The following is a 16,615-nucleotide window of genomic DNA, read 5'->3' on the forward strand; positions in this document are numbered from 1 at the left end:
TATTTTATTCATACAACGAGTCTACTGAATGTGAAATCAGCTGTGATGTCACCCGCTGTTAACCATTAACATTCTGTTAAACCTAAAACCGCGATATTTGAAAACTTCATTCTGATTATGACTAAAAACAAAACAAATTTTGTCATTTTAAGAACAGCTAAGAACAACATGGATTAAATCAGATTTATTTATAACTTGAGCCTAATTTGTATTGAGAAAGGAATGTGTAGTTCAATCGACGCACCCTGCCAGCGCTCCATCGTATCTGGATACTTTTGGCTTTCGCTCGACCATACCTTTTAGCGACTCTTCCCTGGCCTTATGTGTTTTAGACCGCAGATGCTGCTTGAGATGAGTGTTGCGCTGGAAGGTCTGGTTGCATATGGTGCAGCTGCAACAAAGTCACTTATTTATTGCGCTCAAAACGCTTTACGATTCTACTCACGCAAAATCCCTTATGCCGGAGTGGATGAGGTAGTGCCGCTTGAGTTTGTCCCCCGAGATGAAGGATTTGCCGCACTCGTTGCACTTGTATGGCCGGGTATTGGTGTGAGCTCTAGAATAAAATACAAAACTGTGGATAAAGGATCCCACCTGAAGACACCTACACTGACCTTTCGTGCTTGGTACGGTGGCCAGTGGTGCTGAAAAATCTCTCGCAGTAGCGGCAGGGGTAGGGTTTTAGGCCCTGGTGGACGACGCGGTGGTGCTTTGCTTTCAAGTGTTCGGTGTAGAAGCGTTTGTCGCAGTCCTCGCAGGCGAACGGTTTGTCGCCCGTGTGAGTCATCATGTGGATCTTAAAGTTACTCTTGTACTTGAACTTCCGGCCGCACAGTTCGCAGACATCGTTGCAGTACTGATACTGTCGTCTCCTCTCCGCAATCTCCTCCTTGGTCAGGTTCTTCCATGAAACCACAGGCTTCTTCTCTTTGGGAGCGGGCTTAGGTGGGTATTTTCTTGGTCGACCTCGAGGCCTTTTTGCCAAGACAGGCAGTTGATACTCTGGATGGAGCTCAACTTGCTGCTTTAAAGGATCGTATTCGGCTGTGTCTTCCCCCACTCCGTTTTCCGATTCTTCGCTGGAGACTGCGTCTTGGGTTCCCTCCCCAAGTTGGGGCTCAACGAATGAAGTTTCCATTATGAAATCGTGCAGCGCGTCGTCGGTGCACTCTATCTTGACATCCAGGGACTCCTCGGGACCTGATATGAGGTCCGGTGTAGTGGGACATCGCATGGGCTGTAGATCCCTCTGCGTTTGAAGACAGCGGTCCCTAAAGGCGACCGCCTGCTTCAGTTCTAGGAGGCAGCAGGCGCATATGTGACTGGGCAGTTCCGGCTCATTTGGCAGCTGAAATTGAAAAGTTAGAGAAGTCCGCGGTGGGAAAGTTTGTATTCACCGTTGTGCCCGAAATTAGTTCCAAATTTAGTAACAATTTGGCGCTTTCGGTCCCATACAGATACGTGGTACTTGTGTCGAACACCTCGGTGCCACAGGTTCGGCATTGCAAAGTCATTTTCTTATCTCGGCGAGTTGCAAGCCCTTAAATTAAAAGTTGTGCAAACATAAACAAATATTTTGTTTGATGGACAACGTACAAGTGTTGTAAAACGTTTGAAAGTGCTTGTACAGAAAATACCAGCATATTATACCAGCAATCTAATGTTCAATTGTGTTTAGATCTGAGTAGAATTTGGTTTCCTAAAAGAAAAAAGTGAACTGAAGCTGTTTTCCAGCATTCCTACAGTATTTTCCATTATCCAGAAATATTAAATTTGAAAATGTTATACTGTAAAGTTTACGATAGTTTATATCGTCTAAATTATTAAATAAATGTTTCTGCAGTAAAATTTCTCGCTGTGTAGAGAGTAAAGCAAGTACTCTAGAGGTCTGGCAACGACAAAATTCAAAAAATTTCGAAGTTCAAAAGTTTCTAACGGCAAATTGCTCCACCAGCTAATTAGGTCAGTAAGTCTTTCTCCAGGAAGCGACGCGAACGCACTATAGCGCTCGTCTGTTTGGGATTTTTAGGATTTTCCTAAAGGCAGCGCCGGCAAATAAAAACTAGAATAATAAAATAGATAGAGTTCATTCCGACTATCCGTTTTCCCGTTGTGTACACCAGATCCTGTAACGTCCGTCCACCGCCCGCGACCCTATTTGAGTCCCAGCCCCGCCCTAGTGGGCCATCAGGTGAAAGTGTGAGGAGCAAACTCCTATTAACTGCAACAACCGCGCGGTCCAGATGTCGAAGATGTCACGGAGGTCGCGCTTGCATCTTCATCTGCCTCTGGTGCTCCTGCTGGTGCTGCAGAGCACATGCTTGCTGCCAGCGGAAGCTGCCGCGGAGGGCGGCGGAGGAAAGCCAAGAGGTGAGTGGACGGAAACACCCCATCCTTATGGGGTGTCCCGATCCGCATTTTCCCAATAAAAGTCTGAAAGTTCGTGTTCTTGGTGTTCCCAACGAATAGTGTTTGTTGTCCAATCAATTTATTCAGAATCACAGTGGAAGAAAACCCAAAACAAACCCTTTGTCGCAAAAAAAAAGGGTCGGTTGGACAGTAGGGGGAATCAAGCACAATCAACATAATATGTTCTAATGATTCATTAGATGACTCAAGGTTCTTGTGAAACAAATATATTTTTGAGATTCATTCCATAAATTGAAACACTTTATCAAGAACTGTGTTTCCGACAGTTTCTCTTGGAAATTCAAGTTAGTATTCAAGTTAGTATAGTAGTATATTGTAATTATTCATTCATGGCTGACCGTTCCTGAGAAATATACTTTCCACATTGATTCGACAACTGGATTCTTGGATTTCAAGCCACTGTGCTCGGAGCTTTTGGTTAACTCTCGTCGGATTGCTTCCGTCGCAGGCTTCTGGGAAATGGAAACATAGAGATACACAGACCGCGGCGTCCTCCAGCACCGGAGCTGGGCGTTTAGCTTATCTGAGAGTGCTGCTTTATCAAGCTATATATATATTTCTGAAATACTGGAGCGTCCTGCCGAAAACCGACAAACCCATTTCATTTGTTTATACCTTTTCGACAAAAATAAAATTGTTTGTCTGTGCAATACTTATCCAAAAGTCTGGCAGCATATCTCCATAATATTATTTATGCACTTGCTAATTGGCATTGCCCCTTGTCCAAGATACGTAGGTATCTTGGACAATCAAGAGCATCCCAACATGCTGGCAACATCTCCTCTTATCAAGAGCATCCCAACATGCCGGCAACATGTTAACTGATTACCAGAGCCTCCTGCGCCACCGGAGAGTGCTGTGACCTGGCCACCTGTCGGCCGAAGATGGCGGGCAGTGCCTGCCGAGAGGCGGAGAACGAGTGCGACCTCCCCGAGTACTGCACGGGCGAATCGGAATACTGCCCGGCCGACGTCTTCCGTCGCGACACGGAGCCCTGCGACGGGGGCCAGGCCTACTGCTTCCACGGAAACTGCCGCTCCCACTCCAACCAGTGTCGCATCTTGTGGGGATCCACGGGGGAGAACTCGGAGCACTGCTACGACAAGAACATGTCCGGCGACCGGATGGGCAATTGCGGCTACAACCGCCTCAACAAAACCTACGTGCGCTGTGAAGCGGAGCACGTGAAGTGCGGAATGCTGCACTGCATCCACCTGAACGAGCGTCTCGAGTTTGGAATGGAGTCAGCGGCTGTGCTCTCCCACTCTTACGTCAGTCACGATCGCAAGATTGTGGCCTGTCGCACCGCTGTGGTGGATCTGGGCCTGCAAAGTACAGATCCGGGCCTGACGCCCAACGGAGCCAAGTGCGGCGAGGATAAGATGTGTGTGAACCAGAAATGCCTTCCCGTTTCCACCGTTCGCTCCACGGGCATGGGCAAGGCCTGTCCGGACGACTGCAACGGAAACGGAATATGCAACAGTATGGGACACTGTCACTGCGACGTGGGCTTCGGAGGGGAGTCCTGCGGCAAGGCGGGATCAGGAGGATCTCCGGACAGTGGACCGGCCACTGATCCAAATGGTTCGTACTGACTTACCGAATCCTCGCAATCCTCCTTTCAATTAATGTTACATATTTTCCAGGATCCCCGGGCCTGAAGCGCTTCCTGTGCGTCCTGTTCTTCTTCGTCCTGCCGGTCGTGGGGATCTGCTGGTTGCTCTACCAATGCCACAAGAACGGACTCTTCGCCAGCGGCAAGCTGAAGGACAATATGTATGTATCGACGACCTCCTCCATCAGCAGCAGCGCCTCTCAGGGGAGCAGCAGCCCCGACAGCAGCACTATTACTTCCTCACCCCCCGTAAAACGTCCTGCACCTACTGCACCCCTCATTAACACCCTCCCCCTTCCTGCACCCACGGTATTGGTTACTAACACGGCCCCGGCCACCATCACTAACACCCACACCCTGTCGCGCCACAAGTCGAATCCGGATGCAGTGCATCACGTGCACATACAGCCACCCCAAGTGCCGAAGAGCCAGAGCTACGAGATGCCGCCGCGCAAGCTCTCCACTGTCCCCGCCTCCAGCTCCTATTCCAATTATAAGAACATCGACACTGAACCCCAGATCACAGACAACAGCACACTGAGACGGAAGCTGGACATCACGGCTCCGCGGTTGCATGCCACCACGAATCCGCTGGCGCTCACCGAGGGCGCCCAGTTTATACAGAGCGGCCCCGCGAGGTGCGCCCCCTCCAAAAAATAGCCCCCAGGGCTCACTACCGCTTACACTGCCACAAAATGTTGCAACAATGCATGACTGCGCTTCGCCAAAGTTGAAAGCTTTAGGAAAACTATATACACATATGAGATTTCTTGCACAATTAGTTAATAGAACTTTTAAGAATATGATAATTTTAAATGACTTGGCGCGAGCTTATAGTATCCTTGCAGAGCTATAGGGAAACTATATATACTATACCATACCAGAACTAGATGCAAAAGGAGTCGCCGCCTCTTAAATAATACTTCAACTTTGAATTTAAATCCAAGTGGCATTCCTAAACCTAGTTGTGACCAAATGTTGTGAAATCTGTTCTAAGCAATTAATTAAGCTCTTAACTACTATTTCTTTTCTTAAACTTTCATTTCATTTATTAAACAAGAGGGGATGCATATATCCTTGCAGTTAGGTAGCAGCTTATATTATTATATACATATCGGAATTTGTACAGTGGGCCGATCTCTATGAGAATTACATGCTTACATCGACTTTGGAGATGATCCTGATCCAGACTTTATATACTTTAGAAAATTATAATACCTTCTGCAAGGGTATAACAAATTAATAGGACTATTCATTCGAAGGTCTTAAATATTTTTTATGAAAAGGATCTGCAGGGATATACCTCGACTTCGGTTTACCGAAGTCAGATTATCCTTTCATTTTAACCCGCCACGCCCCCTTACGCCTCTAAACATATACTAACTACACAGCCTGAATTGTGGATTGTTTCTAGTTTTAGTTTATCTGATTTTTTGTGTTTTGAAATAAACCTTTAGTGGTAATTGCTTTGGTGTTGGCTTTGTTTTTACTTGAATGTTTCTTGCTTGACTGTTTCTATAAGCTACTTACCTCCCCAAAAGCTATCTTTTGGTGATCCATCACTGGTATTTGGTTCTTGCACGCTCTTCTTTTGGTATGTTACACGCAAACACTCGAACTTCTTGAATCCTTCCACAAACTCACTTCTAATCCACATGTTTTCATGTCCTTGCAGCCTTAAGTAAAAAGGATGAGAAACCTTCTCTGAAGAAGGAGGAGAAGAAGAGGAGAAGGGAGCGATTGAGGACCTTGGAGATATCGGCTCCCATGCCAGTACCGACTGCCCCACAGACGGAGTGCTCGAACTCCGATTCAGAGACCGTTCCCTGCGAGGAGGATCAATGATCAATCAATGAAATCTCCTACCAAGAAGGTCCTACTTTGGCTCTATGCGTTCTCCACCTGGGCTGCCGCGTCCCAATAGTGTTCAGGTGAATATCTCCAGTGGAACCTCGAGAACACAATCGCTCTCTCCTAGGCCTCCACCAGTGGTGGAGATGGAAAAAAGACGAACCCGATCTCATCCGCCTCGGGCTACCAATGACCAGTTTCCACGGCCCAGCGGTGGGAGCCGTAGATAGAGTCGTAGAGTAGATACTCCCAAGAGTTCCCATTTCATTTTGATGATACTTTAAAAAGTTCTTATTCAGAATATTTGTATACCCTTGCAGAGGGTATTATAATTTTGGTCAAAAGTGTGCAAGCAGTAAAGGAGACATCTCCGACCCTATATATATATTCTTGATCAGGATCACCTTCTGAGTCGATATAAGCATGTCGGTTTCTACGCAAACTAGTCTCTCAGTTTTAAAGCTATCGAGTTGAAACTTTGCACACATCCTTCTTTTCCTTGCACGTAGTATATAAGTCGGAACGGGATCGGTCGACTATATCCTATAGCTGCCATAACATTGGTGTTTTTTAAGTTGGAGGGTTGAAACTTTCCACACATGTTATATTATACCAAAATATCTTATATCTATTATAAATCTTATCTTAAGTTTATATCTAATAAAATGTATCAATCTTTATTTAATTTAAAAAAACAAGTTTAAAGAGATTAGCCACAATGTGGTGGATCCTACGTCGCTGCCTCAGGTGCCTCAGGAAAAGCGATTGCTTGTGGTCGAGGACTTTCCCATACCTTCCTTGGTAAAGGAGTGGCTTCCTTTAATGATTTGCTGGAGTAAGTAACTCCGTTTTTTTAAAGCTGTATGTTATTTATGGCAGTCTCTTTAAAAACGATTAAAAATGGCATATATCTATATCGCCAGTTAAAAAAAGTATTGTTGAACTCGTTTATGTATTATTACGACCCTTCTTGTTTTTTTTTCTCTTTTTTTTTATAAAATATATCTAATTTTTTAACTAATTAAAATCTGTAATAATTGGGTTAATTTTTCTTAATTTAAATTTAATTTAAAAGTCCGGCCATTTTTGTATTTTTGCGGTCTGGCAACGGCCAAATAAAATACCAAAAATATTAAAATACCAAAGTAGAAAAGTACCAAACGGCAAATTGCTTCACCAGCTGTAAGTCACTCTCCAGGCCGCGACGCGAACGCACGGTAGCGCTCGTCTGTTTGGGATTTTCATGATTTTCCTGAAGGCAGCGCCGGAAAATAAAAACGCCCGCCTCCCCCACCAGTGCATCCAGTAAATAGATTTCATTTATTTTGCAAGACTCGTCGTTCGGACGCTACGGAAATCTTTGCCCTGCGCGAGCCTCGTCGAAAGAAGCAGTGTTATTCAGTGTTCGTGGTGTATGTGCTGCTCAATAAATTGGATAAAAGCCCGCAGAAATTAGAGATAAAAGTGTGGTGCTGGAAGAGCTGGAGCGAGGACGCCACGAGATCCAATAGAAAGCTTCTGAGTTGTTGTCGTTGCCCTTTGTTTTGGTCCCCCTGTTTGTTTACGCGTCAAGAGCGAGAGTCTCCGACTTCCCGTTGTGTACAGTGCTGATTCGCGAATGGTGCACCAGAACCTGTAACGTCCGCCCCTCGTCCCCCCGCCCGCGACCTGCTTCGAGTCCCAGCCCCGCCTTCGGGGCCCATCAGGTGGAAGTGCAGCAGGAAGTGTGAGGAGCGGAACGATGTGATGTCCCCACGAATCCCGCTACCGTCAGCCAAAGCAAACATCCCGATCCCCAATATTAACTGCAACAACCGCGCGGCCCGGACGCCGAAGATGTCACGGAGGTCGCGCTCACATCTGCATCTGCATCTGCCTCTGGTGCTCCTGCTGGTGCTGCAGAGCACATGCTTGCTGCCAGCGGAAGCTGCCGCGGAGGGCGGCGGGGGAAAGCCAAGAGGTGAGTCGCCGGAAAATGGGAAAACTCCCAATAAAAGTCTGAAAGTGCATGTGCTTGGTGCTCCCAGTTAGTGGTCCAATCAAGTTAATCAGAAGCACAGTTGAAGAAAATCAGAAATTTGGGTCATCAACTGCGGCAGCTTTATTTTGCCGCAAAAGATAAGAAGCGTCGGTTGGGCAGTAGTGGGAACACTTTCAAAATGTATCTGATAGTGTGTAAAATACAAGATATGTCGCACTGGATGTTGCACTGCTGGCTTTAAAGTTTAAACACCTAATCTTTATTTAAATTCCAACACTCCAAAACCTTAAATCCATCCGTTAGTAGCATTTTTAAGGCCTGAATTTCAGATTCAGCTGATTCTGTCCATTAATTTTTACAGTTTGAAGGAATAGGCTCTGCAAATACGTATTATTTTTCACAGTCGATATGCCAGCAAATTCTAAAACTAAAGCAAGTACCAAGACCATTTGGAAAGACTTTGACTGACTTTAGTTTTGTGTTTGCCGATGTTTGAAGTGAAATTTCACAGTACCACCGAAAACGGGTATAGAGTGACTTGGAGGTAGATGAAAATGAGTGTTTTCGTGCAAGGCTCTAGCGTCCTTCAGCACTGTCTGCTGCCTCCTGCCTGCCGCCTCCTGCATCCGGGGGCCACTTGGCTATCGCCAAAGTAGTCTCGCTTTGTCTGTCCACTTTGTGATGAGTGGCACTCGGCAGTGAGGTGTTTGGCCATTGGCAGGTCGGCCGTTTAGCTTATCTGAGAGTGCTAGAGCTGCTTTATCAAAGCCTCACGTATTTCCGAGATACGGGGGCGCCCTGCGGTCTTAATTTCGTTGCAAATTCACGTAGCGTCTACCCGAAAACCGACAGACCGACAGACCCATTTCACTTCACCCAGTTTGTCCCTTCGCGACAAAAAATCGATTTTCAATGCAGTGACGTGCCCCACTCTCAGTCTCGGATGTGGCAGATTCATCCGAAAGGTAAAAACTTTCTTCTGCCACAACTGCTCTCTGATTGTTGGGCCTCCACGTAGCCATAGCCCTTCTCCCAGTTAGTTTCATTGTCAGCTTGCTGGCCGCGAAAGGTCAGAGCTGAGTGAGCTTCGGGCCTTTCCATTCTGGCCGCCAACTCCGCTTTTGGCAACTGGTTCTCGCTCGCCGCTGCCATTGTTCGATCGTCGCCGCCAACTGCCGCCGATTTGCAGCAGTATCCACTTTTCGCCTTGCCATTTTCTGTCGTTTGCGCAATTGTGTGGCAAAACAGCAACAGCAACTGGCCGCAACTGGTGAGGTAACTTCGCGGCTCATAAGTGAGTAGGAGGTTCGGTAGATAATTGTCAAAAACTGGAAACTGGTGGTCATAAAGTTGGGTAATTGTTCTTCATTGCTGTTTTCGGTGGCCGCCTGTTACTCCTCCAAATTAAACACAACTTTGAGTCAATTTCTGTAAAATTACTTCCGCTGCCAGCAATCTTCTTTAAAACATTCTCATGCCTTGGATAAACTTTCCGAGACACGCCCCCCGTTGCTGGTCTTATCGCGGCCCTTGTTTACTCATGTGGCAAGCTGGAGCTCTACAATTATCATTGTCGCCAGACAGCGGAGGATCATTAATACGCGGCGTAATGGCTATGGCTCAGACGGGCTTGGCCCAGAGCGTGGGAGCCGGCCAGGAGCCATCAGAACCACTCCATCAGAAAGCAGTTCTCCAGGTCCGGTTACAAATGCGACAGCCGAGTGGCTGGCCGATGGTGGATCCAATTGAGATCCAGCTCTGAGAAGCTCTTCCCCGAGAGCTCCAAGTCCGTCTTGATTGAGTCAGGTCAAAAGAATTTAAATGGAACGAGAATCTGCTTCTGTCTTTCGACTCTCCAGTGCTCCGCGGAAGCCGCCTCTGAGCATGCATACATTAGTGGTCCGGCTCCTTCTCCGGCCGTGGATCTGAATTGGAATTGGACGACATTTGCATAAATTGCGTCGCCTCGTAGAACGTGTTTGGGGAGCTTGACAAAGCGGGCTCCAGGAAGCCAGGAAATCTACATATACTTGGCAGACCCTCTCCCTCCAGCAATTAAGAAATAATAGACGAATGAGGCAGAATGTCAATACGTCAAAGTAGCTGGACAGGCCAGACAAAGGCCTGTGACCCGCCTGGAGCTGGATGCATTTCACGCCCACTATTATTCCGTAAAAGAGTGCGGATTAATCTCATAAATGATTAGATTCAGAGGTCATTTGTGCAAAAACGTGCTTTTGAACTGAATTTTTCATAACAACTTAATGTCCATCGCTCTGGACATTCGCCTTGAACTGGGAGTGGGTCATTACTAAATAATTGTTGCAGAAGAGGACACGTGCTGCGTGGCGGCCCTTCTGAGTCACTCTTGACCTGGCCGCGTGCGCGGGATTCCCCCGATTATCAGCCCTGAGCACGGGGTGGTTGCGGGTTGCGTGTGTGCATCAGACATGGTCCGGATTAGGTCGAACTTAAGTCGAGGCGGCTGGTGCAGCAGGCCGGGGGAGGGTGCGCCAAATGAGTTTTGTGATTGCCACTCTGGAGGCCGAAAGTGAAACAAAACTTTTAGTTATTTATGACTCTATCCAGTGGTACTCACTAGTCGGGGTGAGTTCTGTCGCCTGACAACCCCAAGGAGCCAAGGAGCCAGGGAGCAGTCTGGTTACTTAGTCATCCTGTGCTCGCTAGAAGCAATCACAGACACCCCATACAGCATACGGCATAAGGCAGGGAAGAATGCCCCAAGAAAGCACTTGAATAACTTTGTTTACGCCATCCAGCAGCCAGCCAGAGGAAATCACGTTTGTTTGCACCAGCACCAGCAGCAATTTCCTCTAAACAACCAACAGAGCAGTGCCTGTGCCGCGGGAGACGAAAAGCAGGCCAGGGCACAGGAAGAAAAACAAATCCCCACCTATTTAGACAGCGATGGAGGTGCACTTTCATACTTTCCCCAGTGCCTGCCGGAGAGGCATCAATTGTTTTCTTTCTGCTGCCGTTTCTGTTATCGCCTCTGCACTGCCAATGCAACGCCTGATTGGGAATTGGGAATGGAGGGGGCTGGCCAGGGACGAGCACGTCGAAGCTGGCACAAGGTAAGCCCTCTCGATGATTAATCAAAATAAGAGACCCAAAGCAAAGTGCATGGGATGCGGTTCAGAGGACAGGGAAAGGCCGAGAGCAATCAAGTGAATAAATAATCATAAAGACGGAGGACAGCCCAGCTGGCTGGGGGGATCTTAATGGAAGTGAGCACTCTGCCACTGCTTTCCTGTCCCTCTCCCTGGCTTTTGGTTAATTTATGCATAGAACTATTGGGATTTTGTTCTTCGCTGACTAGCACCAGTGGGTAATAGGTAATAGGTAATGGGATGCAGCAGAAGAACCTCACTGTTTTCGCAACGGAAATGCGACAGCACGGTAGACTGAGTCCGGGAGTGAGCTAGACACTCGGAGAAAAACTCTAATCGAAACATGGAATCTATAGAATTAAGGGGTTTACTAATACTACACTACTCTTGCTCTCCTTACAGCCTTCCTGAATGAATGAATTAATTAATCTTTAAAATTATTTAATTAATACATAAGTTACTTGCAGTGTATGCGTTGAAGTACGCAATCGGAAAACGCTTCCTGGTTATGGTCAGTGGGTTTGGCCGAAAGTGGCGACTCAGTTACGGATTGGGGATTGTTTCGTGCCTGGACAGTTGCTAATTCACCTTCATTGCGAGCTCTTCGAGTGCTGCAGTTGCGATTTGAGGCACCTGGCGGGACAGGGGAGTCCCCCACGCACCGAGAACCACTCATGCACTTCGGGCGGGACACTTTCCCCAGCGCCTCCCCTGCCGCCTGGGTGGGTGTGCTCTTGTTTTGAAAACTAAACAGAGATCCGAGGAAGCGGCGACATTTCGGGATCACTGAACCGTGGAGCACATTCTGTTTACGTTCCACTACAAACAGATATGTATCCACTTTTTACCACAAAAGTTTGTAAGTTCTGTTGGCGCAGCTTTGTAGCTTTTATTTGCTCTCACCGGAGCATCCAGTGTTTTTCGGAGCTAATTGTTTACACGACAATGAGTTACAGGCAGAAGCTGACTGGGTGTGAGATTTGTCGGATGTCCAGGAGGTGTCGGACGGAGAGGTGGTGGAACTGAATAAAATGAAGAGTATTTGGGTCGAGAGACTCGCCAGAATGCCCATAAAAAGTTGAGCTAGGTCGGGAGAGCACTATCTGTCGTGTCTGTTTGGCATATGCCTAATGACTAAGGCAAACCCCGAAATAGCCCACCGAGTGCCAGATCTGCGACCAATACCAGCGCCAGGAAAGTGCTTATTGAATTAACATTCCGGCGTTAATTTTTCGAGGGTTTCCTCGTGTCGGTTCCCCCGATCTTGGGCCGGCTGCTGCCTCATTTATTTTGTTTTATTTAATTTCCCTCTCAGGCACAACTCGTCCATTTATCTCGGAGTGATAAGCGCGAGCCACTTACTGCACTGCCCTGAGAGCGGAGCCAACGAACCGCAGAGGAGCCCCATCCCGCCGGGGCGGAGAAGAGTATCTGGAAGCCGAAGAGCTCAGATACGGAGCAGACAAAAGCCCAGAGATTAGAGTCTCGGGGCTGAGTGGACGCCATTGTTCGGGATTATTAATTAATAAATGAGAAAACAAAGGGGGAGGAGGGCAGAGGGCTTCAATGAGATCTCAAGATGCCTAATTCGCAAGTCAAAGAGTTGCAGACTTGGGAGGGTGCTAATCAAGTTGTTGTCTACTATTTTTATACCCTTGCAGAGGGTATTACAATTCTGGTGTGCAACGCCAGATTGGCTTCAAATATTGTATTGAGGATCACCTCCAGAGTCGATATGTCTGTCTGTTTCTACGACAACTAGGCAGTACATAAGTCGGAACAGTTGGGGTGCACTGTGCACCGACTTTATCCTATAGCTACCATATAACTGATTGATCGGAAATGACACAACATTGTTGTTTTTTAAGATAGAAGATTGGAACTTTTTACAGGAACTTTATTCATTTGTTCATAATCCGATCTATCTTAAATCCTATAGCTTCCATATAACTTACCCACAACTAAAGTGACACAACGTTGGTGTTTTTTGAGATAGAAAACTGCGACCTCCCGAAGATAGCTCCCCTTCCTTGCCCCATTGGAGTATAGTTCATAGGAGTATACTATTTTTCAGCCTGCTCTACTGGCCCTACCTCCTACCAGCCTCCTTACGCAAGCCCTTGGCTCGTGTCTCTTTGCCCGGTTATTTCATTAACTAACATAAAGTAATAGCTGTTATGCAAAGCAAAGCGAAAGCAGTACTCTGTGTTGTGTCAGTGTCGCCGGTCGAGGGCCCGACTCTCTATCGGGCGCACTCCGTCTACGGAACTGTGGCAATAAAACTTTATTTTATTAAAGCTCCCTTCGGGGCTGTATATCCGCCGGATGTACTTGTACGTACTCAGCGCTCGGCGGGCTGATAAACCAGAGTTTAACATTGGAGCTTATTCTATAAACTATGGCCGAGGAACTCACGGCATTAGGGTCGATTACTTGTATGAGTTCGGCAAGGGGAACTACTGTAGCTGGCATCTTCTGGGGAAAGTCGGTGATGGGTTCTGGTCTAACGGGCGAGCTAATGGAGGAAGCCACTAAGATGTGTCGAGTTTCAACTGAAAACTCTCCGATATGCCCTTCACTGTAGTGTTAAAAGTTAAGAGCTCTCCGTGACTCATTCGGCTAACCACTTGCCAGTAGCCCGCACCTTGAGCACGCCATCTTGCAGTGCTAGCCCGGCCAGTGGGAGGCCCTCCTCCTCCACCTCGGCTCTGCGAATTATAGAATCTATAAAAGCTTAGCAGAGGCGATTCGGTGCACGTGGCCTGAGTCAGCTGGCAGTGTCTGTTCGGAAGCACATTTATTGAAAAGCCCATGATTCACACGAGCAGCCGACCTGGCCATTGTTTCGATTTTGACGGCATTTAGTGGACTATGGATTCTACTGACATTTTCTCAGCCAATTCGATTAGTCGTGCCGCGCAATTAATGGCGGATTACGTGAAAGGCCAATTACGCGTTGCAATTCCATCAACGCCTCGCGGAGCGAAGCCAGCTCGGCAGCAACTGGAGCATGCCGGTGGGCCCACTTGGAAGACTTCGCCGCCAGAAGCTCCCAATCCCCCTCTGATCCGCTCCAATTTGTAGCAATTGCATCGATTCCGTTACCCTGCACTCGAGGCAAGCCAAAACAAACATTGCTCAGCCCCGACAAGCTGTCTCGGCTTCTGAATCGCTATCTGGGTATCTGGGTAGCTGGATATCTGGAATTGGCGAGTAACCGCTGGTCTGTGTCTCCCCGAGCAGTTCTGCATATTCGCGGCGGCAATCAGGCTGACAAATTGTCAATCTGGGTTGCACAATGTTTGTCCAGTTTGTGGCAGTCTCTGGTTGACAGACGATGGCATTCTGCCCGTTCCATGGCTGCCCCCTCCAAGAAGCTCTTGCTGCGAAGCTATTATAATAACCCAGAGCTGCTACCGTCGTAAATCCGTCTAATTTACTCGCGATGTGGGCCAAACTTCCTGTAAACAAGCCCCATTGCTCGCATACCTCCATCGAGACAATCGCTCTAATTGCAGACAGCCTGGAACCAGCTTCTCAGTTACACGATCGGGTCGCGCTAGAGTATCTGAGAAGTGCGTGCGACTCAGTCAGATGCAAATTGGCGGGCCCAGAGCGCTCTGACAGATACAATTGAGCTGCCCAGCACGAAATCTAATAAACGGCGTCTGAAATTGCTCAATTGGGTCAGCGAGGTGGCGGGAGGGCTGGCTGAGCACCTTCTGCCCCCGGGAGGGATCATAGTCGAAAAGATTCGTCGCTTCTGTACCTTATTCACCGATCGAGTGATCGAGTGGGGTATAGTCATCTAATTAGCATGACAGCGAATCTACCGCTTCGCAGAACTGGCTGGTGAATCACTTTTGGCACGATGCTCGCAGAATCATAACATCGGGCGGAACTGGTCAGTCCGGTCAGAAGCAGAAGTACACAGTTCGCCAGGCGCCAGTCTCAAGTGATCGTGCATGTTCTGGGGCCTCTTGACGGGATTAATTAAGCTGAAATATAAGGTTAACCCAATTAGCTTCAATTACGTCCGCGGAGAGATGCATCATCTCTGTCCGGCCCTCGCACTGATGGTCAGCTGGTCTCTGAAAGGTTTTTGATTCCCCGAACCGGTTGTCCGCTTTCATCAGCCAATACCCGAAGAAAGTGGCATTGATCTCGTGGGTTTCACTTTCGGGCCCCGAAATAGATTCTTTAATGCCTAATGGCGTGCCCCACTTTCAACGCTTGAAGGATTTGCCACAAAAGTCGATGGAACAGCTGTGAGTTGTTGGCCAAACTTTTGTCGTCACTTGATAGCTGCCCTTGGCTGAGTTCCAGTGGGACTTCTAGGGTTTCTTTCGCCAAACTCAACCCTTCAACATGTGGCTAGAAGCACTCACTTGGGAGGACTCGAGAGGAACTCCTACTTCAGCTGCCCCTGTCTCAGAATTTGGAAGAATTTTAATCTTCCACGAGTTCTGGGAAGCCAGCACGCATGCGGGTCCTGCCCTCTTCTGTGCCCGCAATTAATTTCCAGCCAGATTCCCGGCAATCGATTGTGTCACAACAGAGCCCAAGAGCCGATAACGAGTGATAATTTATGCGTCCTTGAGACATCCTACGTCGCAGACCTCCCGTCCCACACGCCACAGCCAAGAGGCACATGCGCCGCACTCTCGGGTCCTGGCTGCGTCCTCGCTGCTAAGCCTTTAATGAGCGGCCTTGGGGCGAGTGGGTGGGACGTCCATGACATGCCCGGCATGACCCATAGTTCTTGTTGCGATTCGCCGTTCTTGGTATTGGCGTTGCAGGAAATTTGCCTGCAAGAGCTTTTGCGAGGTGGCTCTGGAGAGTGTTTCCTTGCGAGGCATTTCCTCTTTTATTTGTTGCATTAAGCACCAGTCTTTAATTCACTGCTCCTGCAGCCAGGACTGTGGTCTGGCCCTTTAATTAAGGCCTTAAAGCCGCCTCCTGCGACCCGTTCGATCAATTAAAGTAACGCATCGCCGTAATTAGCAATTATGTGGCCTTTGTGCGCTTCTCTGGCGGATTCCAGCGAACAGTCCGGAGCAATTAGTTGACTTTCGCATTGCTCGTTTTGAGTTTCGAGTTTGTCGAGCAGACCGAAAACGGCAGCCAATCAATTAAATCCGTTCAGTCACCCCGTTCCTCCGACTGCCTTTTGCGGCAGCCGCCCAACCGGATAAACTCCATTCGACCGGCGATGCCCAAATTCATATTTTTGCCCAAAGAAAACATAAAAGTTGAAAGAGTTGAAAAGCCAGCCACACGATGACAATTAATTGGCTGTTTTCCTGCAAGGCCCGATCGCCACCTCGGCCACCTGGACACAAAAAGAAATTTCACAAATTTCCAGCTCGCCAATCTGGTCGGTTTTTATAGTTTTCGTTTGTTTATTTAGCTCTAATAGGGGCGAGACACAATAGATTCCATATTGAAACGATTTTCGCTGAATTTCTATAGCGGGGAAGCTCAAAGCCAAGTAACCAAGTGCCGCCTCCACCTCTAGGTCCAGTAACTTGTTTCAGCTTTCCGAGCCGAGCCATCCCACCCAGAAGCTCCAGCTCACTTTGCATTTGGACGCGCAGCTGAAGGTCA

At 47.9% G+C, this 16,615-nt stretch overlaps 2 protein-coding genes across 3 annotated transcripts in view; one reads left to right on the top strand and one right to left on the bottom strand.

Annotated features, from left to right (window-relative positions):
- Positions 1-145: 145 nt before the first annotated feature.
- On the bottom strand, positions 146-1,684 carry LOC6500236 (transcription factor Ouib). The gene is made up of 4 exons (XM_001952932.4): positions 1,398-1,684; positions 615-1,348; positions 446-556; positions 146-391 (listed from the first exon to the last, which is right to left on the bottom strand). Exons 1-4 carry the CDS (start codon positions 1,512-1,514, stop codon positions 232-234), a joined length of 1,122 nt encoding a protein of 373 aa, XP_001952967.2. The 5' UTR covers positions 1,515-1,684; the 3' UTR covers positions 146-231.
- A 544-nt stretch (positions 1,685-2,228) lies between these two features.
- Positions 2,229-16,615, top strand: part of LOC6500322 (disintegrin and metalloproteinase domain-containing protein 12) — a 31,589-nt gene continuing 17,202 nt past the window's right edge. Inside the window, exon 1 of one of the 2 annotated variants that reach the window (XM_032453146.1) lies at positions 2,229-2,370. In XM_032453146.1, the coding sequence (XP_032309037.1) occupies positions 2,244-2,370 (127 nt within the window). In that variant the 5' untranslated portion in view covers positions 2,229-2,243. Of the gene's footprint in view, positions 2,371-7,047; positions 7,857-16,615 lie in introns of those variants that run through there. The other variant, XM_014911017.3, reaches the window with a different exon arrangement.

Source organism: Drosophila ananassae, chromosome 2L (assembly GCF_017639315.1).
Source record: "Drosophila ananassae strain 14024-0371.13 chromosome 2L, ASM1763931v2, whole genome shotgun sequence".
Taxonomy (NCBI): Eukaryota; Metazoa; Arthropoda; class Insecta; order Diptera; family Drosophilidae; genus Drosophila; species Drosophila ananassae.